The sequence below is a fragment of the Spermophilus citellus genome (genome assembly GCF_964194105.1).
Source record: "Spermophilus citellus genome assembly, chromosome: 4".
Classification (NCBI taxonomy): Eukaryota; Metazoa; Chordata; class Mammalia; order Rodentia; family Sciuridae; genus Spermophilus; species Spermophilus citellus.
This window is the reverse complement of record NC_138185.1, coordinates 146,259,154-146,282,864: the sequence shown is the minus strand read 5'-3', so window position 1 is coordinate 146,282,864 and position 23,711 is coordinate 146,259,154. Positions and strand designations below refer to the sequence as shown.

The window sequence follows — 23,711 nt, the reverse complement described above, 5'->3', positions numbered from 1 at the left end:
TGCCCAGAAGCAAGTGAGTGCTTCAAATTGACAATATATTGATCTTATAAAATAGGTTGAAAATTATGACATGTTCAATCATGTCTACAGGTTATTACTGTCCTCAGGTATAAGAAAAAGGATTTTATAAATAAGGACATATCAACATTTCCCAGGAAAGCAATGTGATTTTTTTTCTAAAACTCAAACACTGTTAATCCTTCTTTGTGGGGGAATTACTTGATTAGTTTTCCTATGCTTTCCACTACATTAAAGAAACTGATGCAATACAGTCAACAGCACCATAGATCCAATATGATGGACTGCATATTCATGAATTTTTTTAATTATTTTTAACCCCACTGGGGGAAAAAAAAACATGCTCATGAATCACTTATTCTTCCTCTGCAAATTTCACTTATCTTTTCACAAAAGGCAAAAAAATTCTTATTTTTTCCTTAACAGAGATTCTTATCCAAATATAAAGGGGGGAAATTGAAAGAGAATGAAATAAAAGTGGTAAAACACTTAGGGAAAATGGCAGAGGTTATGACTCATTTGGTTTTAATTAATTCAATAAAAATAATTCAATCAGTAATAATGATATTTGCTATAGTTATTAACCTAAAAGAATAATATTTTTGCTTTCAAGTATTAATCAGTTTTGTAAACATCCCAAAATGTAATCTACCTGAAGCAGGGACATGGCTTACCTAGTTATTCTTAAAACTATAGTACATAGTGCACTGCAATGGCACTTAGCAACCAAATACATTAATAAATCAAATAGATACCAATATTTTCATTATATGCTTATAAAATTTCTTTCTCAATGTGTATAGCAATAAGCTCTTTTGACATTTCAAAGAATTTCCTAACAATTGCAGGTTATAAATAATATTTCTGTTCTTTTTTCCAGAATGATGAATTAAGTGGATTGAAACTGAATTGTTGAAATCAATAAAAAATGATAAAATGAAAGGATGCCATATGAGAAATTTCTATTTATTTTATTTGGAGCTGTTTACAACAAATGACAGAATAAAAATAATGTAGGTATCATCCTTGACTGCCTGATCTATGTCATTATATGTCATTATTTTTTATGAATTCTCTTCAGTGCTTTAGTATTACGCCCAAGTTGATAATGAAAAAACAAGATCCAAATATAGGAACCAAATTTCTTGAAGTTAACACAACTTTATTTGCTTTACTTAAAGAACTGAGAGGTGAATCATACTTCCAAGAGTGTTTATTTATTATTTGACACTCAATATCACAGTAGAAAATTTACTTTTCACCAAATATGTTAAAGCATAACTCATGCCAAAAATAAAGTACCAAAATGTCTGTATTAAGCTAACAAATAAAACAATAATTATTGTAAATGGTATAATTTTCAATGAAGTTTTCTATTTTATTATATATTGTGAAGAAAGTGAATACCTCTCCAGCACATGCCTGTTCACCTATGGTCACAAAGAACTGGCAGTCCATCATTTGGTTGTCTCTATCTTAGAAATTGCCTCAATTCACCTTTAAGGGATACTCTTTCAACCACTGTGTTTTCATCACTGTATGTTCTAAGTTACCATTTTTTCCTACCCAGAATGCTTATTCTGTTTATAGCTCTTTGCAAGTCGTTAGAAGTTAAACTTGAAATTTAAGCACTATTTTAAACATTTCATGAAATGAGTATAAAAATTAAAAACACAGATTTGACTATTCTGTAGTATAACACAGCATGACAAATTCCAAGAGTAAATGCCCTCAACTCAGACATTTTCATCATTTTTTACTGTGCAATTCAAGCCTAGTATATACACTTTAATCTAATTTGCAGACCTAATTTCTTTTTTTTTGTTAGAATCATCTATAAAATACTAATCTAGAGAACTTATAGATATGAATGTTCCCTAGACAAAGCACAAATTACCATAGCCAGTTTTTATTTTCAAATTAATGAAAATATTGTTTTCAACTCTGATGGAAGTATAACTTTCTCAGGAAGAGAGTCTTCCAATCCAACAGAACCCAACGTTAGCGGAAGGGAAGTAAAAGATTTGTGAGTGAGTAGTAAGTATAACAATAAGAGGAGCTTCTCCCACTTTCTCATCTACATTCCCAAATCTTAGAAATAATGATTGTTTTTCTCCCATGAGAGCCATACAGCCTCATCACTATGCCATTCAACATTCTTATAGACCAGTTGTTTATGGGTGATCATGTATGTGGTCAGACTAGTAAATTCATTGGTCATGAACCCATTGCTTCATTTGTGTGGCTGTCAAATAAAGTTTGCACAAATATCATGATGGTGAATATGAAAATACTTAAACCCATGGATGGTCATGTAAGCTCAGTATTGTCATAGGAAGAATACTCATATCTACAATAAATGTGAATTCTCTAATTCCTCCATGGTGTAAATATTCTAACATCATCCATATTCTAACATACCACTAGGATCTCCACAGAATACTGTGCCATATTAGTGGATGGGTTCTAAAGTGCTGATAGCCAGATAATGCATATGATTCATGGCATACAGGACTTCAAACTCTGGTCACTTTATATGAGGACCCATTGATGAAATACTGGGACACCTTAAAAAAAAACTTATGCTTTGTCCACCTAGAAAATCTTCTTCTACAATGGATGCCCTCTAGCATTCAAATGGACACCTATATTTTGATAATCTGTGCCCATTCTGAAAGTATCTAATTCTAGGATTCTTTCCTTTGTTTGTCATCAATATTTCTAAGTGTCTTCATTCTATGTTCTAGTCATCTAAACAAACTGTTATCATTATTTATGAATCAATATAGACTCATGCTTTTTACAAGCCAAAAGGGAATAACCCAATGTACTGTCACAATTTCTTCCCATGTTTATCATTTCTCCTAATCATTGTTTTATATGACCACCACCATATTAAAAATGCTTAAGCGTAATGCATTTTTTGACTGAGGCTATAAGACCACATACCTTCACTTCTGGTTACTGCCCATATTTCATGTAAACATGAAGCAAAATTTTTATTTTCAGTCCACTGTTTATAAGGAGTTTCCCACATAGTCATAGCTGTGTAACAAGGGAAACAATCTGGCAGAAGTGGGTTTTGTAGTTGTGGCACCAGAAACTCATGCAATCCTTTTACTCCCCAGACTTGCTAAGCTTGATCATGTTCCATTTCTACTTGATGACAGCATGAAATTTTGCATTTCAATTTATGAATTACATAGTAAGATACTGTCCAGGTCTAATAGATGGTGACAGTTAGACCTCAAGACACTTTATTGATATCTCTGACACCATCTGTTTAGATACATCTTAGGCCCTCAAAATAGTGCCTCCTTTTTCCTGATCATTCATTCTATCAGAATTTTATGGTCCAGACATGAGGTGTTCCCCAGAAAGTTGATGTGTGAGACTCTGCAAGAAGGTTCAGGGATGAAATGGTCTGAAACCTCTTCCAGAAAAACTTTGTTGCAAGCAATCATCTTTTCTTCTGAAGCTGGTTACCTGAAAGACTTCATGCACACAACAAATTCTCCTATTTTCCATGCATTTATTTCATTTAATTCCCTTTATCTACCATAAACAACCATCATTACCCCCCATGCCCCACCCCTGAATTCCAAGGCTTTATTTTCTCCTGTAGCCAGAAATGCTTTTTACACTTCAAACATCTGGGCCTTCTTTGAGTCTCCTATTGAAACAGAACCCCTCTGAAGTTAAAATCTCCAAATTGTTTTAGCTCCTGAGCTTCCTCATACTGAGTATGGAGGCTGAGGGGCAACCCTCTGACCTTGGTGGGTGCCTGGGAAACAGAGAATGTAACCTGTTTCTCAGCCTAGCTGAATCTACTTATGTACATTTCCTAACTTTAGTCCCACTGTGCCTCTTTTCTTCTGTTTCCTTTTTTTATTGGTTCTTTTTGGTTATACATGACAGTAGATTCCATTGTGATATATCTACACAGACATGGAATATATCTCTTTCTAATTAGGACCCCATTCTTGTGGATATATATGAAGGTGCAGTTCACTGTTATATATTTATATGTGTACACAGGACTAAGTTATATCAGATTCATTCCACTGTCTTTCCTCTTCTTACTCCCTCCCTTCTCTTCATTCCCCTTTGTCTAATCCACTGAACTTCTATTCTTTCACTCCTCCCTACCTCCCTTATTGTGGGTTAGCTTTCACATATCAGAGAAAACAAACCTTTGGTTTTTTCACTTAGCATGATAGTCTCCAGATCCATCCATTTACTGGCAAATGTCATAAAGTCATTCTTTTTTATGGCTGAGGAATACTCCATTGTGTATATATACCACATTTTCTTTATCCATTCATTTGTTGAGGGACACCTACATTGGCTTCATAGCTTAGCTATTGTGAAATGTACTGCTATTAACTTTTTATGTGGCTTCATTACTGTAGTATGCTGATTTCAACAGCTTTGGATATATATTGAATATTAGGAATATTGAGTCAAATGGCGGTCCCATTCCTAGTTTTTTGAGGAATCTCCATAATGCTTTCCAGAGTGGTTGCATCAATTTACAGTCCCACCAACAATTATGAGTGTGCCCTCTTCCCCACATCCTCATCAACATTTATTATTATCTGTACTCTTAATAATTGCTACTCTGACTGGAGTGAGATGAAATCTCAGTGTAGTTTTAATTTCCATTCCTCTAATTGCTAGAAATGTTGAATTTTTTTTGTATATTTGTTGACTATTAATATTTCTTCTTTTGAGAAATGTCTGTTTAATTCCTTTGCCTATTTATTGTTGGGTGTTTTGGGTGTTAAGGTTTTTTAAGTTCTTTGTATATCCTGGAAATTAATGTCCTATCTGAGGTTCAGGTGGCAAAGATTTTGTCCCATTCTGAGGCTCTCTCTTCATGCTCTGGATTGTTTCCTTTGCTGTGAAGAAGCTTTTTAGTTTGATGCCATACCATTTATTGATTTTTTAATTTTACTTCTTATGCTAAGGAGTCTTTTGGAAGAAGTCATTTTCTAAAATGACATGATGGAATGTTAGGCTTACATTTTCTTCTAGTAGGTACAGTGTTTCTGATCTAATGCCGAGGTTTTTTATCCTCCTTGAGTTGAGTTTTGTGCAGGGTGAGAGAGAGAGAGGTCTAATTTCATTCTACTACATATGGATTTCCAGTTTTCCCTAAACCATTTATGGAGGAGGCTATTTTTTCTCCAATGTATTTTTTTTTGGCATCTTTGTCTAGTATGAGATAATTGTATTTATGTGGGTTCATCTCTATGTCTTCTATACCATTGGTCTTCATGCCTGTTTTGGTGCTGGTTTTCTTACTCTAGCTCTGTAGTATAATTTAAGTTCTGTATTGTGATGCCTCCTGTTTTGCTTTTCTCACTAAGGATTGCTATGTATTCCGGGCCTCTTATTTTTTCACATGAATTTCATGACTGCCTTTTCTATTTCTATAAAGAATGCCACTAGAATTTGAATGGAAATTGCATTGAATTGTTGTAGATATTTTAGTAGTATGGCCATTTTGGCAATATTAATTCTTCAGTCCTAATCTGACCAACAGAGATAAACTGTGTATGTGCCAAAAGGTACTCAATTTAGGGGGACTTTTCTCACCATTTGAAAAAAATAGAGAAGAGGACAATTAATTTAATGGACAGAACCAGGTAGAAGAATGCTCCTGAGATTGGAAAGAACACAGAGGTTCAGGACATTTAAATCCATTGTTCTAGCATGATATTGTAAAATATATATTTGTAATTATGGTCCACTTCATGCTTTGAATATAAATTTTGCTGTTCTGCCACTGAGGCTCATTTTGAAACAGACATATATCTTTTCTCTTCTCCATCTCCCCATGCCTAACCTGGGGGGAGACAACAGAAGTATATTTCTTCCCATCCTAGGTGGAGTTACCTGTCCTTGAGCACATGCCCACAACAGAAAGGAAGGAATTCAGACTTAAGGGATGGAGAATTAGCTACCTTCTAAATTACCAAGTGAATTAAAAAAGAAAAGAAAAGAAAAGAAAAAGAACAAGGCACACTGGAATACTGGAATGTAGCCTTTGAATTACCTCTTTGAAAATCCTCTCTTCCCCATGATGGCCAGAATCACAGTCTCTGCAACAGGAATCCCCCATTTTTCTTCTTTGCGAGCAAAGTGATAAAACTTTTTCCTTTTTCTCAAACTCTTGTCTTCATCTTTGAATTGTTATTGGAAACAAGGACCAAGCTCAGTAATACATTCCATATTTGATCCACCTCCTAACATAAAGCTATTAAATCCCTTGGGCTCTTTGGATAGATGGACAAAAGGTTCTTTTTTTTTTCTAATGAAATGACTGGGGGTTGTGCTGGGGTGTAGATAGTTTCAGGATGGGGCTGAAACTATCACCAGAAAAAATAGTTACAGAAAAAATCAAGATAAGGTTGGAAGGTTGAGTCTTTCAGACCAACACCACAAATTCAGGGAGAGAGGGGAGAGGCTGACAGTAGATGATAAAGGTCCAGTGTTTGAATCAATTAGACCGACATAATAAAGTTTCCATAAAATCTCAAAAAACAGTGTTTGAGAGTTTCAAGATAGGGGAACACATGGAGGTGCTGTGGTAGTAAACAAGACCTAGTTGTTCAAAGAAGTTATAAAAATGTTATGGTAAGAAACCTATGCCTGGGGAAGAGGTAGGTTCCCCTCCCCTCTCTCAGCCTTTCTCCAGGAAGCTTGATTGGCCATGGATCCCTACTTTTTGGACTGCAGATAACTTCCCCGGACTACTCCCCTTTGAAATGTAAATGCACCTATAGAGGCTCTAGGCCCGAGGCTAGACATTTATCTTTATTGAAGTCTTGGTAAGAGGAACCAGTTCTTCCTCTTATCACACTCTGTTTCACATTATAAACCCTCATGCACAATTGTTTATCCTGTGGACTAGAAAATATATGACATTAGATAGGCCAAATATATTGTGAATAGGGGCTCAAAAATTTGGAGTTTTGTTTTTTCTCTGGGCCCTTTGGCATAAATAAAGCCAAGTGCTGCTTGAGTCTCCTCAGCCAGTCTGTTTCTGGCAACAGTTTCTGAAGGATGGGCACATCTCAGGAGGATATGAAAGTTTTGCACACTTTCCCAAGGACTTTGACCTGTGCACCTCTTCTAATTGGCTGTTTTTCTGAATGATCTTGAATATCTTTTATAGTAAATGGATGAATGCAAGTAAAGTGCTTCTCCAGGTCAGGTTCTGAGACATCCTAGAAAACTGCAAGGATTTCGGCCAGGAGACCTTCAATTTGAGGGCCTTTACTACATTGTTATGAGACATTAGTTGAAGCTGCCCATCTGACTGAAGCATATAAAATGATCAGGGAGCCAGAAATACTACTAATATTTAAGAGGACGTCAAAGAAATATCCTAATGAGAATGGTCATGCCCATAATAGTACCATAATATATAGAAATGGTTTGTACAGATCAAGATATGTGAAGAATGCAAGGAGGGCATAGATGCTCACAGGCAAGAAGCCCTGTTTCTCTGAGGAATAACCTAAATTGCTTGAGGTACTGCAGTACTGGATCACCACATGGACAGTGCTCTGTAAGTAGTTTTGCATTAACCAACAAACAGCTACTTGTTTGTGTCTGGCAGTTCAAAAACAAATGGACAACATCCTATCTGGAATGATGTCACTGAAATAGTAAAAGATAGGCAGTTGGGAGTAGGGAAGAGAGAGAAATTGTCAACAAGAGGGCAAACAAGAGAACAGCCATCTTAACATGTCTCAACATGTTATGAATCAGTTTTAATTTCTTAGAAGTGCGTTAAGTTTCCATTTTGTAGAAAGTGACTGTGTAATCCAGCCAGAGCCCAAGTGCGGGACAATTGGCATATCAGGAACCAATCAACAAAGGGCCACATCCCTAGTAACAATGTGGAAAATGTCAAGAAGATCTTGTCAACTTTTCCTTATGTGCCTTTAAAAGAGGAAATGTTGAAATACTTTATATATATATATATATATATATATATATATATATGAACTAATGAGCCCAGTAGAATGAATTGCATGTTATTTTCTAGCTGTGATGGAAAAAATGAATAGTTATAAAAGACCTTATATTTCAGTTTTCACTGGCTCATGAACAGTGGTGACTGGCTTCACCATACATGCAGGCAGAAAGTCCATGGAAACCGGGATTAAGAAAGGGATTCTGCATGGGACACAGACAAATAAAAATTCAAGGGGGAAATTAAAGAGATAAAAGTTGATGCCTAGTAGAAAACTCCTGGGTTCAGAAGATGGTTGGAATTGACAAGCAGATAATCCCAGTTGATGTGATCACCTGTTCCACTAAGGGAGTGGGTATGGGAGAGCTGCAGCATTGCAGAGATGGGCCTAATGTAGACATATTTCTTTGTACCCCTGAGGAACAAAAACTAACAAGAATTGTTCTGTCTACCAGCAAAAGAAACAGAGACTGTAGATGGAAATGGCAAGATATGGTCCTAAACACAGTTGACAAGTCAGACTGATGCTGCTAGTCCTTGGGGCGGCAGATTGGTTTTACAGACTCTGGACTGAGCTTCCTTTCCTGGTGGAAGCTGCAAATGCTCAGAGAGCTATAGAAAAAGTATAACAGAAGATATTGCACCAAGTTGGTAGACCAAGGAATCCTCTGAGTAGCCCAGAATGTCAAACAATGGTCAAGAAATATCCTCCACAGAATAGTAGTTTCATAGCAAAATTGAATGGGCAACTGAAACATAGATTATCTAAAATGGGTGAGGATACAGTTTTAAGGGTTGACACTTGAGTGTGTGCTCAAACTTGACATGAGTAGGACTAAAGTATCCCCACTAAATTAATCCCCTGTTTTTCTGTGGATCTGGGAAGAGAGAGTGGTGGAGGATTCTGATAGGACTGCAATTCCTGCCAAGGAAGGCTGGTATTATGACTATTAATGGCTATACTTTTTTTTTCCTTTATTCCCCATAATACCTGTTTTGTTTTTTAAGACTTTGTGTTTATTTGTAGATGGGCACAATACCTTTATTTTATTTATGTATGTGGTGTTGAGGATCGAACCCATTGCCTCACGCATGTGAGTCAAGTGCTTTACCACTGAACCACAACCCCTGCCCATCTTGGGTTGTTTTTATTTTTACTTTTTTTCCCACCTAATGCAATGGTCACAGGGTGAGGGCTGCAAGTACAAGTGCTAAAAGCAGGGATGAGTCACAGAAGCAAGAAACTGTAGCTATATTTTAAAATCATATATTAGTATTCTAAAGTACTGATGTGGGTAGTTTTTATCTCTATCCTATTTGGCAAAATTGAGGTTAACAGTAAGTGAAGCTGTATTTCCTAATGGCAGAAGTATTTCACTAATTCTAGTTCTACATATACTCTGAATGTGAGTGGACTGAGGGAGAGGTACTTCCTAGACTTGCTGCTCACAATTTAGAACAGCACAGTGACTGTGTAATGTTGGAAAAATTGTGGATATTCATAAGTAGAAATATGAACAATGGGTGAGGTTTAAAAAATTAATAAATGAGCTATTAACTGAAGAAACTCCAATATCACACTAACAACTTGAAAGATACTTATAGCAAGAGATGACTTTATCTCTTGTTACGGTTTAGTTATAAGGCATAACTAGAGCATGTGGCTCACCAGGAACTCTCTCTATAAGGGTGCATCTTCCCTACAGTTCTTTTCCCAACTTGTTCTCACTGTCTGGGCTTCCTGAGCCCACCATGATCTGATCAGCTTTCCTCTGCTGTGCACCCACCCTCCATATTTGCTGCCTCACCTTGAGCCCAGAGCAATGGAGCTGGCTCCATTCAGTCAAAGGACTGAAGCCTCTGAAACCATGAGCCCCAAATAAAGTTTGTCTCCCCTTTATTGTTGTTCTCAGGTATTTTGGTCATTGCAGTGAAAACCTAACTAAAACATCTCTGTCATCTCAATTATACGCAATGCCATATAATTGTGAAGACCACTCCTGCTTAGGAAACCTGACAAAACTGAAAGAAGCCTGCAAGTTTGAGTGGCCTCCAACCTGGGAGACATATTCATACTCTTTCATGATGGCCTGAACTACATATTGATGGTTGAATGTGATTCCAGTAAATTTCCAGTACTTTTGACTTATAGGATCCTTTTGTGCTAAGATCTCTGTGGTCAGAAACCAAGGAGTAGACTGTGAAATAACAAGAAATTACATCTTGGTCTATTTCTCCAGTCTCTGGCACAAAATGCCTGATTTCTTGAGCACTAAGGGTGCTAGGAGAATATTTTTTTAATGTTTCATCTCAGGCCCTTCTTCTTGAGACAAATCTCCTAATACCTTCCTAAGTACGGCTACAGGAGACTCTTCTGTTCTAATATTTGATTTTGACTCTGGTTCTTGACACAAAACACTTAAATACCTTAGAATTTCCGGGAACATGTAAGTGTCTTCTGTACTAATGAAGTAACAATGGCCTCATGGACAGCTGCAGGATGGGGGCTAAAAGAAAGGAAAATCTACTATGTGATTAGATTATTAAAATTTTGGCCCACCCTGAATTCTAGGTAGGTGAAAATGGATGAAAGCAGAGTTAATCCCAAGGAGCCAATAATTTAATCAACCCTGCCTACAGGTCCTAGAGGATGGTACATCTAAAGATGTACCTACATGCCTTGCCCTTTGTATCTTTTCCATGTGGCTATTCATCTGTACCCATTGGCATATCCTTACAATAAATGGACATATGTAAGTAAAAATGTTTCCTTGAGTTTTGTGAACATAGAATATTGTGGGGTGACCAGCACCCCACTAAAGTAGGTTCCTGCTCAGGAGGTGTGAGCTGCCTAGGAAATAAAAAGTTTGAAGTAATTGGTAAGAATAGAGACAGAACCAGAATTTAGATATAAAAAGAGGAGCATCTGATAGGTTTTCAAATCCTAATAGGAATTGGAAAACCTAACAACTGAAAAGGACCCTGATTCTTTATTTAAGGGGGAATACTTTAAAGGCAGGGATAAGGGCTCAGCAGGAGGAGTCTTGCTTCTTGTGGTGGCATGGTCCTTGCAGTAAACAGGTTGATTGACATTTTGGAAAGCCATACCCATCTCTGAGAGGCTGTGTAGCCCCAGCAGGTCACCCCATCACTGGTGCTATGCTAACTTGAGCTGGAAGTAGGTTGGATGCCACATGAACCAGGCATTCTCAAACCAGTGGGATTGCTGCTGGGAGTCCCTGATACCAGGCTTTCTTCCTAATGGCATCAACATCAATTTAGTTCACAAACAGTTCACAGATGGCTCTCCGCAATAGAGAAGAAAAAGTTTATTTTGGCTCATAGTTTCAGAGGTTCAGTCCATGAACAGCCAACTTCATAGCTATGGGCCTGAGGTAATGCAGAACAGCAAGATGGAAGGGCAAGTATCTCAGAATGTGGCAACCAGGAAAGACAGAGAGAGAGAGAGAGAGAGAGAGAGAGAGAGAGAGAATGCTTTGATCACCAGAGGACAAAATATAAATCCTAACGGGATACCACTAGTGACGTACTTCCTCCTGCCACAACCTACCTTTCTACACTTAGTACCCAGTCCATTCATATTACTGTGTTAATTCACTGATTAGGTCACATATCTCATAATCTAACCATTTTACCTCTGAAACTCCTTGCATTGTCACACTGATGAATTTTGGGTGGATATCTCAAATTAAACCACAACACTATATTATTACTTTTTGATTCCTTCCTCTTCCCTCAAGGTTTTTCAAAGTGGCATATGTACTGTCAAAATACATGGATATAGATAGTTAACTATGCTAGTGATTTCTTCATTTTTTTATCTACAGATGATAAAATTTATTGAATTTTTATTACATTCAATAAAATATGTGTTCCTGAAGAAAATGGGAGAAGTAAACAGTAGTAAATTAATTCATTCTCAATACTAATATAAAATTAGTAGGGAACTTCATGAGATACACAGCTTACATATAGACTATTGTGAAAGATAGATTAAACTGAAGAAGTTCATTTAACAATGAACTCACATTTTTCTGATTTTATTAACTTTTTTCCTATAAATAATTGAAAAGAGTGATATCAATACTCTTTTAAAAAGACAATTAGCTAGTATTTTTACATTTTTATTTGTTCTTTTTAGTTATACATTACAGTAAAGTTTGTTTTCACATATTTATAAAAAGGAGTATATCTTACTCTAATTAGGATTCCAGTTTTGAGGATGTACATGATGTGGAGATTCACTGTGGTGTATTCCTATATGTACATAGGAAAGTTAGTTAGATACATTCCACTGTCTTTATTACTTCTATTCCCCATCTGTTTCACACTCATCTGGGAACATACACTATATGATTTAATATTTTGATAAGAATATAATGATGTCTATTTTGGTTAATGTTATAGGGGCCCTTGCAACACTATGCACATTTTAGAGTTACTGCTCAACAGTGGTTTTTCTTTGAATATATATTATTTGGAAGGTAGGTAACCAAACCACAGTCCCTAAAGAACTATAGAGCATAGCCTTTGTTCTGCCCAATCAGGAAGCCCAAAAGTTCTTGGCCAAACGTGAGGTCAAGTCTATGACCACACTTAGGCAGAAAACATCCATTAGCCATGTCAAAATGGAGCAAAACCTTCTTCATAATTTAAACAGTATACAATGTAATCACATATCAAACATTACACAATGTATACACATATCAAACATTACTTGGGATACAATTAATATGCACAAAGTGGAAATTAAAATACTTTATTCTTAGTCAATGTTATTAAATATTATGCATATGTGAATATTAAACAATGTTTACTTTATTAAACAAAATAAGTTTCTTACAAAATTATATTATTGTAACTGAGAATATTTATTAGCATAAGTTTTAAAGCAAAAAAAGAAATCAAACCCAATCAATGTAAAATATGTACCACTTTGCTTTACCAAAAGAAAAATAACAGTTATAAGAACCAATTTTCCTTTTAAGATGAGAATATTTTTTAATCCAATGATAGAAGAAAATATTAACTTATATCATTAACTCTACATATACACACAGTAGATTGAAATTCATGAAAGTTTTAGTTTTTCACTGAATTAATTAAGAGCTGGCCAAAACAAAAAGGGTGAGATATCTAAAATAAATTATAAATAAATTATATAATTATATAAATAAATTAAATATATAAACACTTTATTGGTTATTAACTTTAAATAAACTAAGATTTTTTCAGGCTGCTGGAGAAGGGATTTAAAAAAATGTCTCAAGAAAACTCAGCCCTTTAAAGACCTATGTTTACAGAAGATGCCGCAGTCTTGGTTGGGCACAGAATCACGAGCCACCACACAGCTTTGTAGATTCAAACAGCAATTCTTTATTCCCGAACTCACACCGGCCTCCACACACGCTCTGGGGCAATCCCAGTTCTGCTCCCAATTCACCTACTATACGAGGCTTTCTTCCCAAAATCCTCTCTGAATCTCCCGAGAACTCAAGGAAAGCTCAGGCAGCAGGAACGCCCTAATCCCGGCAGCAATAATCTTCAACATCGAACTTCCCTAAAACCCAAGGTCTTAAACTGGGAACGCCCTAAACCCAAGGACCGGGATACTATACTTCCTCAAACTGCAGGATACACCCTAATCCTGGATCCACCCTCGTCCTTGAGTAGGGTCATCTTTCTCAAACACACATGCAAGGTCACAGCAAATTTAACATGGGGTACGCTGGCAAGGAAATCGATGCGTCATTCCTACTTGGTAATGGCCCTCAGCAAGAAGACCCTATTTAAATAAGGTACTATAAGAGCTCTTGTAAGTTAGTTGGAGATTTTCCTAAGACCCAAGAGCTGACTAATCAGTTTCCTCATTGCCATCTTCATGTCTTTGTTCCTCATTGTGTAAATGGCAGGATTCAGGATGGGTGTGATCAGAAAGTCCAAAATGGCAAGAAACTTATCCACTGGCACCGTGGGAAATGGCCACATATAAACAAAGATGCATGGTCCAAAAAACAAAACCACCACAGAGATGTGAGCTGAAAGGGTGGAGAGAGCCTTGGACAAACCACCTGAAGGGCGTTTCCATACAGTGAACAGGATGAGGATATAGGAGATAATCAATAAGAAGAAGGTGCCTGTGGAAATGAACCCACTGTTGGCAGTCACCAAGAACTCCATTCTATAGGTATCTATGCAGGCCAGTTTGATAAACCAGGGAAGATCACAGTAAAAGCTGTCTATCTCATTAGAACCACAGAAAGACAAATGGACAACAAAGGCTAACTGGGCCACTGAGTGAATGATACCAATAAGCCAAGCACCAGACAGAAGCAAACTGCACATCCATGGGCTCATGATGGTCATGTAGTGGAGGGGCTTGCAGATGGCCACATATCTGTCCAAGGCCATGGCTACCAGGAGCCCCATCTCAGATCCACCCAGGACATGAAGGACAAAAATCTGGGTGACACACCCTTGAAATGATATGGTTTTATCCCCAGAATATAGGTCATGAATCATTTTAGGAACTGCTAAGGTGGAAAAACATAAATCAGTAAATGAAAGGTTAGCTAAAAGAAAGTACATAGGAGAATGTAAATAAGGGTCAAAGGTCACAGTAAACACAACAAGGGTGTTTCCCAGAATAATCATGAGATAAAACACTGTAGAGAAGGCAAGGAGGAAATGCTGCACTGGTCTGTAGTTAGAAAGTCCCAGCAATATAAATTCAGAAACTTCAGAGAAATTAGATTCATACATTCGTTTTTTTTTTTATTCCTTGTTCTGCCTAAAAGCCAAAAACAAATCAATAAGAAATATTCATCAATAAATATTGAAACAGATTTAAATTATTTTATAAGGTAAAATAATTTAAAAAAGAAATTTTTATCAACATTTATAACATATTTTGAAAAATTAGTGTATTTATTTACTCATTCAAGTATTAGTCACCATGAGTGTATACAAGTTCTGTATATACTTCACATATAAGTATATATGTCAAGTTCTGAACTAGAAGTAGAACACTGGCTTCAGTGGATCTACAGACTAATGGTGTATCTAGATATTAGATACCTTTAAAGGTAGGACAGACACTGATGACTGACTAAAGAGAAGAACTGAATACTATGAGAACAACTTATCTCAATCACGCCTGCTTTGACTGAACTAAATAGGAAGTCACTGTTTAAGAGTAATGGAGGGCTGGGATTGTTGCTCAGTGGTGGAGCACTTTCCTAGCACCTGTGAGGCACTGGGTTCTATCCTCTCAGCACCACATAAAAATAAGTAAATAAAATAAAGGTATTATGTCCATATATAACTAAAAATATATTTTAAAAAATTTTAAAAACAGTAAGTGCAGTAGTCCAAACTTTGAAATGTTCTGGGCAAAGACCCTGAAACCTATAGGAAGGCACTGAAATCCATAAGGATTTGATTTTTATTCTAAGAGCAATAGAAACCTACCAAAGGTTTTAAACAATAGCTTGTCCATATTTCTATTTTCAAATGTTCATAAAAGCTTCAATATAAAAAAAAATAGAAAGAAATGGCTACAGTGACCCTATTGTTATGTACTGAAGCTACATAACATAGTTATACTTGTTTTATCAATTGACTAGGAGTGTCAGTCAACCAATGATGGTCACAGAAAAGATAAAACAGGGAAAACTATAGATATTTGCCTATCAACATAAACTCAATGAAAGTTAACTGGATACTTAAATGTCAAAAGGAGAAATGAATCCAAAAGAAGGTATGGGAATATTTAGAATAAACACTCAGTTCATGCTTTCCCACCTGAAGTGGCCTGGGTTCACAACTACCTTTACCACCACCAAGCTTTCCTCTGGCTCAAGTCACTAACCACCTTTCTTTCTCATGTCACCACTGTCCCTGCTGTCACCCCACAACAAGCCCTGGCTCCATGTGGAAACCACTGCACACTGCATATGAAGGAAAGCAAATCAACCAGTAGAGCTTCCTGGACCCATCAGAGTCAAAAACAGACAAGAGGAGAGAGACCAGGAAGGGAGTGGCATTACTCATATGATATAGAGCAGGCACTGGAGCCAGGCGGGAAAAGAGCAGAGGTGATGTGATGAGGCTCCACTATAAGGGCACTAAGTCAGGACTTTTATCGACAGTAAATGGGAAGGAATAAAAAAGAATTAGGGACATAGTATATTATCGCCACTGTATTCTGTATTCAAAAATCTGGATGAAAAGATTTTTGATTGCTGTCACCCAAAGCAATGATCCATGTTTGAGAACATAATTATATTTACCCCTATTTAAACATTATACAATGTGTATATGTATCAAAACATCATTTGGTGCCCATAAATATGTACAATTTTTATAATGTATAATTTTTAAATATCTACAAATTCTAAACAGCCTGTTACATTTTTAAAATTTAGATAAAAGAAAATCAAGTGTACAGAAAAGGGACTGTAACTAAGATGAATGACAATGTGTGTGATATTTCATAGCAGGTATAATCAGGTCTATATAAGTTTTGATCATCTATTATGAAAATTTTAATATACACATGTTCAGGAATACAGTTAACCTCCATTCTCTCCAAGTGAAAAAAAAAGAAAGAAAAAAGATGACCAAAACAAAAATAAGTATAAAACATCATTAATAGATTGATTTTTTTTTTCTGAATCGTGGGAGAACTGATTTATTTTCCTTCTAAATGTTAAAATTTTCCTTATTAATACACAATGTATTCATTGAATATAGTTCAATAGGAACAAAAAATAATACCAGAATATTATGAATGATGGAAGGGTCAATATATCAACAGCACAAGAGGAGAGGGTCATTTTTAAAAAGAGACAAGGAAGCACAAGTGACTCAGGAGCAGCCACACCCCTGGATGGACAATGAGCAGACTAATTGACATTCAGCCTCCTTGGTCATTAGGAGGTTCATTGTTTTTGTTTTAACATTTAAGCAGGAAAGAAAAATAATGGGGATGGGGGCAGCATGGATAAAAGAAAAAGAATTCCCAGGATTTTCAAGGTTCAAAATAAAAACTTCCCTTATACACAGTGGAATTCTATCTTGCCAATATTTATGAGAATTTAAGATGTAAAAACCTATTTCTAGGCCCACTAGCAAAGAGCAAATATATATAGACACAAACACACAGTAAATCAATAGTGTTAATCAATAGTGGGGGTATTACTCACATTAGCGAACCTGTATGTAAGGAAATACATGAAACTCTTAAAATTAGTTGAATCATTTTTCATAAATAAATCTATAAATATTTTATACTTAAGTGAAAAAAAGAAAATTCATAATGAATTTAATACTATGGAAATGAGGATATGTATTTGAATAAAACAATCTCCAAGAATGCACACCAAATACCACCAGTGGCAAGTCCTGAAAAGTAGGATCAAGCGGCTTTCACTTCCAAAGGTCTATATTTCTGTGTTGTTTAATACAACACTAAAACAACCACGTATTGCTTTAAACTTAAAAGTTGCTCTTTTTAAATACAAAGTAAGAGGTTAAAGACAAACAACCTGCAAATTCAATTTAGGAATGCCAGAATTATTCAAAGTAGCATTTATAAATTATAACAAAGTTTTTAAATGTTTAAAATACAACTGTTTTCTGATTTAAAAAAAAAGAAAAGGAAATCCTCAGAGTGGCTACCCAGACAGATCCTTTTCTCAGCAAGGGATTCTTCACCAAAATAAAACCACACCTTCCTAAGTAGAGGCAAATTGAGAAAAGTATAGAGAGAGGGAACTGGACAAGGAAAGAGAAGAATCAGAGAATAGAGGCAGAAGGAACAGCACAAAGGTGAAAAGGGAGGCAGTTGAGCCAGCTTACCAATGCAGCATTTCCTGTGTCTTCCCTGCCTACTTGCCGCTTAAAATCCCTACTGATCTCTGCCTTGAAAAGATTCTAATGTGGTGATAAAGCTCCTGGAATTTGTCTACTGCCCAAAATCAATCAGAAATATTATATATACAATATTATATATATAATGCATGCATTTAAGGGACCTCTTACCTTTTTAATTTAGCTGACTAATTCTCATTGTAAAAATTCTATCCATGTGTTAATTCATCAAGAACAACCTCCTCTCTATTGGCCAATTTATATTTTTATATCATGTGCATGTATAAATATGTAACAATGAATTACATTGATAATGCACTAATAAAATATGGATAATATTTAAAAGTAAGTACAAGGGGAAAAAATGGTCATCTCCCTCTCTACCCAGTCTGGATTAGATATATCTCCTCTTTGCTCTCACGTCGTATAGGCAAACTTCCTGTATTGCCTGTTCCGTAGTATACTTTACAATGTGTATTCTCCTTGTCTCCCTTTTCTAAATCCATGAGCTTCTTGAGAACAGGGACTGTACTTATTCACAAATCCTGGCCCATAGTCAGTGCTGTGAGTTTGAGAGACAGATCCATAGTTAGATGGGTACAAGCATGCATTTGTATATAAATGCATGAATGATAGATGATGATAGTTTCTTGGTAAAGAATGTTTCTACTGTATTTTGATCCTATTAAAAAGTGATGCCAGTGAGATTATTAAACAATTATTAAACTCTAGAAATTATCATAAACCCATGAAAGGTATAAGAAAAATCACTGTAAAACCAAGTTCCAGGCTTTTTGCTAGTTCCTATAGAAATACAATATGGTCTAAACTGTAAAATTGCTCTGCAAATCAAGGCAGAATCTACGCATATAAAATAATGAAAACTCTAATTTCCTTTGGAAACACAACATAAGTTTGTGCTCAATGAGTGCTTTTGAAATGAATGAAGAATAGAAATGGGGATGAGAAAAAGTTTTAATGTCTTGGCATAGGGAAGAAATATATAAGAAAAACAACTTATCATTTTAGTAAGCTATTAACTTCAATTGCATCATCCCCTCTCACCTGGCTATGGGCAAAAGAAAGATGCCAGAAATCAATATTTCTGCCCTAACAGAATCTTTTAAGAAATGTTTTCTTCTCATGCTGTGTGTTTTGTGCCTCTTACAACTGCTCCAGCTCTAACAAGAACTAGCAGCAGCATTTGGTGACCACCTGATGGCTGGTGATCTGAGTCCCCAAGCCATTTATCATGGGAATTTTACTTTTGAATACTCATTGTCTAAAAAGAAAAATACTGAAATTTTCATTAATAATGTAAATAGAGGGGCTGGATTCAGTGGTAGAGCACTTGCCTAGCACGTGTGAAGCACTGGGATCCATCCTCAGCCCACATAAAAATAAATAAATAAAATAAAGCTATTGTTTCCATCAAGAACTAAATTTTTTTAAAAGAGGATGTCAATACAAGGCAAAGAAATTATTTGTAACAAAATATGATAGAAAAACATCTTCAAAGAAAATTAACAATTTACATTTGATTTTTTTTTTTTTAAGCTTGGTTCTGGGAGGAGAGCAATTGTCAATACTTCATCTGATTGTAGGTGGGTTCTTTGGCATAATTTAGTCACCATCTTTTTTCGTTTTTGGTAGTGGGGGATTGAATTCATGGGTGCTTGACCAATAAGCCACATCCCTATCCCTTTTTAAAAAAAAAAAAAAAATTAGTTTGAGACAGTGTCTCACTAAGTTGCTCAGGGCCACGCTAAATTGCTTAGGTTGACTTTGAACTTGCCATCCTCTTATCTCAGACTCCTGAGCTGCTGGGATTAGAGGTGTGCACCACCGCTCCTGGAAGTCATCATCTTTTTTAAAGTTGTGATTAATCTTTTTCTTTTTTTTTCCTTGTAGATTGGGCTTTTTAGGATGTGTGTAACTTCCTTGGTCTATCTATTGTTTGTTCACTTCTGCCATGAAAGATAGTCCATTGTCACTTTGTATCAAGGAGAGGACCCTGTGTCTTGGGATCAGAAGTCCACTTGTAAGAGGACTCTAAATATTTTTAAAGCCTTTTCTTTTCTGGTAGGATAAACCTTGAATCACCTAGAAAAAGAGCCTACCAGGTCAAGCTAATATCTGAAGTTTCCCATGGCATTGGGCATTTGAGTAAAACTTACTTGTTGGTCATCAAAAGGCTCTATTTTCACACAATGTGTCTTTTTATAGTCTTTGGATTATTTGAGGTTTACCAGACACAGTTTTGAGTCACTTGCTGAATAGTCTGTTGGAGGTGTGACTTTCACAAATAGGGCTTGCTGAATGAAGATCATCAAGGTATCCCTCCCACAGTGCATACTCTTACGTAAATGCTTAACCAAGGGCCAGGCATGTCTTTTAGGCAGCAGTATAAGTCCATAGGAATTTGTCCTTGGCAGTTCTATCATGGAGTTAAGACCCCATTTTTTGGCCCATTTGTTGTTCTCCTCAATATAAAAGTGTGTGTATCGGTATAATTTAGGCTGAGATATTATCTCCCTGTCTTTCTTGCAGTCGGCTAGTAGTTATCATTTCACCTTATGGTGAAGATGTTGTGACAAATAGACTATTGGTCACAGTATGTCTTCTTCCAGTTTATAAGAGAATTTAAGAGCTGTATCTTGTTTTTTCTTTTCTTTTTTTTGGTGGGGGAGGGACTGAGGGTATGAATATAGGGGTGCCAAACCTCTGAACAACATCCCTTTCCCTTTTAAGTTTTTTAAATTTTGAGATAGGGTCTTGCTAATTTGCTTAGGGCCTCACTAAATTTTTGAGTCTGGCTTTGAATTTGTGACCCCCTGCCTAAGCTTTGTATCTTGTTTTCCATGTACACGTAGTCTGAACTTCTCTTATAAGTTAGACAGGCCTAGGGCAGGGGCTGTCATGAAGTTTTATTTTAACTTCTCCAAGGAAACCTGGCATTCTGAGGTACAAGTCAAGGTTGTGCCCCCCATTTAAAGCCTTATACAGCAATTTAGCTGTTAGTCCAAAATTAGGGACCCAAATATGACAGAGTGTTGACATTCCAGGAACACATAGAACAGGTTTTTTGTTTGTTTGTTTGTTTGTTTCTGGCTTTTTTAAGGCTCAAAATAGGCTGCTTTTGATGTGACATTCAACATCAGTTCCATTGTCTCTTCTGGAATCCAAGATGTCAACTTGTTTACAAAACGGAGCCTTTTTAGTGGACACCATATATCTACATGGTTTAGTGAAGCAGTAGTGTTTGAAAGGCAGTGTTCATACTTGGGGCTGGCTATAAGCAGATCATCCACATGTTGTAAAAGGATTCCTTGATCCAGTTGCATCTCTCACAGGTCTTTTGTTAGACTTCATTAAACAGAGTAAGAGAGGTTTTTAAGTCCTCGAGGTGGGTTAGTCCAGAAATACTCAGCAGTTACTTTGGTATCAGAGTAACCATTCAAAAGCAAATAGTCAGTAGGATATATGGCTTTGGTACTAGGGCTGAATATTCCTAAACAGTATTGTTTATAGCTCTTAAGTCTTGTACATATTGGTGCTTACCATTGTAAGGTTTCTTATGGGCAGAATAGGCATATGGTAGGGTATTTCGCAAAGCTGACTCAATCCATGTTTTAATTTTTTTTTCCAGAAAAGAATGAATCCCATTGATGTCTCTTCCTCAAAGGGAGTATTGGTTGTTTCTTCCTGGGGCGCATTACCTCTTCCTTAAACAAAATCTTGGTTGGGATTACACTCATCATCCATTCCACGGTTCCTTTGGCTCAGACAGCCTTATTCACTTCTTTGTGGCCCTTAGTTTCATTTTCCTGAGTGGCAAGTGAAAGCTGGAACCATGGCCTATGGCACTTTTAAATGGAAGTTGTTGCTTTTTGGGTGAGAAGGTTATCTGAGTATTTAATGTATACAACAATTTTCAATTTGGCATATACAAAACTGTGTCTCAGTCTTTTTTCCTGAGGTCCTAGAGCCGAGGCTGCCTTGCCACTCTTATCATTATCATGATATTGTCAAATTTATTTATTTATTTATTTATTTATTTATTTATTTATTTTTATTGGTTGTTCACAACATTACAAAGCTCTTGATATATCATATTTCATACATTAGATTGAAGTGGGTTATGAACTCCCAATTTTACCCCAAATGCAGATTGCAGAATCATGTCGGTTACACATCCACAATTTTACATAATGCCCTATTAGTAATTGTTGTATTCTGCTACCTTTCCTATCCCCTACTATCCCCCCTCCCCTCCCCTCCCATCTTCTCTCTCTACCCCATCTACTGTAATTCATTTCTCTCCTTGTTTATTTTCCCATTCCCCTCACAAACTCTTATATGTAATTTTGTATAGCAATGAGGGTCTCCCTTCATTTCCATGCAATTTCCCTTTTCTCTCCCTTTCCCTCCCATCTCATGTCTCTGTTTAATGTTACTCTTTTCTTCCTGCTCTTCCTCCCTGCTCTGTTCATAGTTGCTCTCATTATATCAAAGAAGACATTTGGTATTTGTTTTTTAAGGATTGGCTAGCTTCACTAAGCATAATCTGCTCTAGTGCCATCCATTTCCCTGCAAATTCTATGATTTTGTCATTTTTTATTGCTGCATAGTACTCCATTGTGTATAGATGCCACATTTTTTTATCCATTCATCTATTGAAGGGCATCTGGGTTGGTTCCACAGTCTAGCTATTGTGAATTGTGCTGCTATGAACATCGATGTGGCAGTATCCCTGTAGCATGCTCTTTTAAGGTCTTCAGGGAATAGTCCAAGAAGGGCAATAGCAGGGTCAAATGGTGGTTCCATTCCCATCTTTCCCAGGAATCTCCAAACTGCTTTCCAAATTGGCCGCACCAATTTGCAGTCCCACCAACAATGTACAAGTGTACCCTTTTCTCCACATCCTCGCCAGCACTTGTTGTTGTTTGACTTCATAGTGGCTGCCAATCTTACTGGAGTGAGATGGTATCTTAGGGTGGTTTTGATTTGCATTTCTCTGACTGCTAGAGATGGTGAGCATTTTTTCATGTACTTGTTGATTGATTGTATATCCTCCTCTGAGAAGTGTCTGTTCAGGTCCTTGGCCCATTTGTTGATTGGGTTATTTGTTATCTTATTGTCTAATTTTTTGAGTTCTTTGTATACTCTGGATATTAGGGCTCTATCTGAAGTGTGAGGAGTAAAGATTTGTTCCCAGGATGTAGGCTCCCTATTTACCTCTCTTATTGTTTCTCTTGCTGAGAAAAAACTTTTAAGTTTAATTAAGTCCCATTTGTTGATTCTTGTTATTAACTCTTGTGCTACGGGTGTCCTATTAAGGAATTTGGAGCCCAACCCCACAATATGTAGATCAGAGCAAACTTTTTCTTCTATCAGACGCAGAGTCTCTGATTTGATATCAAGCTCCTTGATCCATTTTGAGTTAACTTTTGTGCATGGCGAGAGAAAGGGATTCAATTTCATTTTGTTGCATATGGATTTCTAGTTTTCCCAACACCATTTGTTGAAGATGCTATCCTTCCTCCATTGCACGCTTTTAGCCCCTTTATCAAATATAAGACAGTTGTAATTTTGTGGATTCTTCTCTGTGTCCTCTATTCTGTACCATTGGTCCACCTACCTGTTTTGGTACCAGTACCATGCTGTTTTTTTTTTTTTTTAATTATTTTATTGTTGGTTGTTCATAACATTACATAGTTCTTAACATACCATATTTCACAGATTGATTCAAGTGGGTTATGAACTCCCATTTTTACCCCGTATACAGATTGCTGTGTCACATCAGTTA

General features: G+C 36.4%; 1 protein-coding gene across 1 annotated transcript in view; it reads right to left on the bottom strand.

The window, feature by feature from the left end:
- Positions 1-13,849: 13,849 nt before the first annotated feature.
- LOC308648221 (olfactory receptor 4F21-like) overlaps positions 13,850-23,711 on the bottom strand; it is a gene marked incomplete at both ends in the record, with an annotated part of 43,932 nt that continues 34,070 nt past the window's right edge. The window contains one exon of the mRNA XM_081292886.1: positions 13,850-14,056. Coding sequence (XP_081149012.1) covers positions 13,850-14,056 — 207 coding nt within the window. The remainder of the gene's footprint in view (positions 14,057-23,711) is intronic.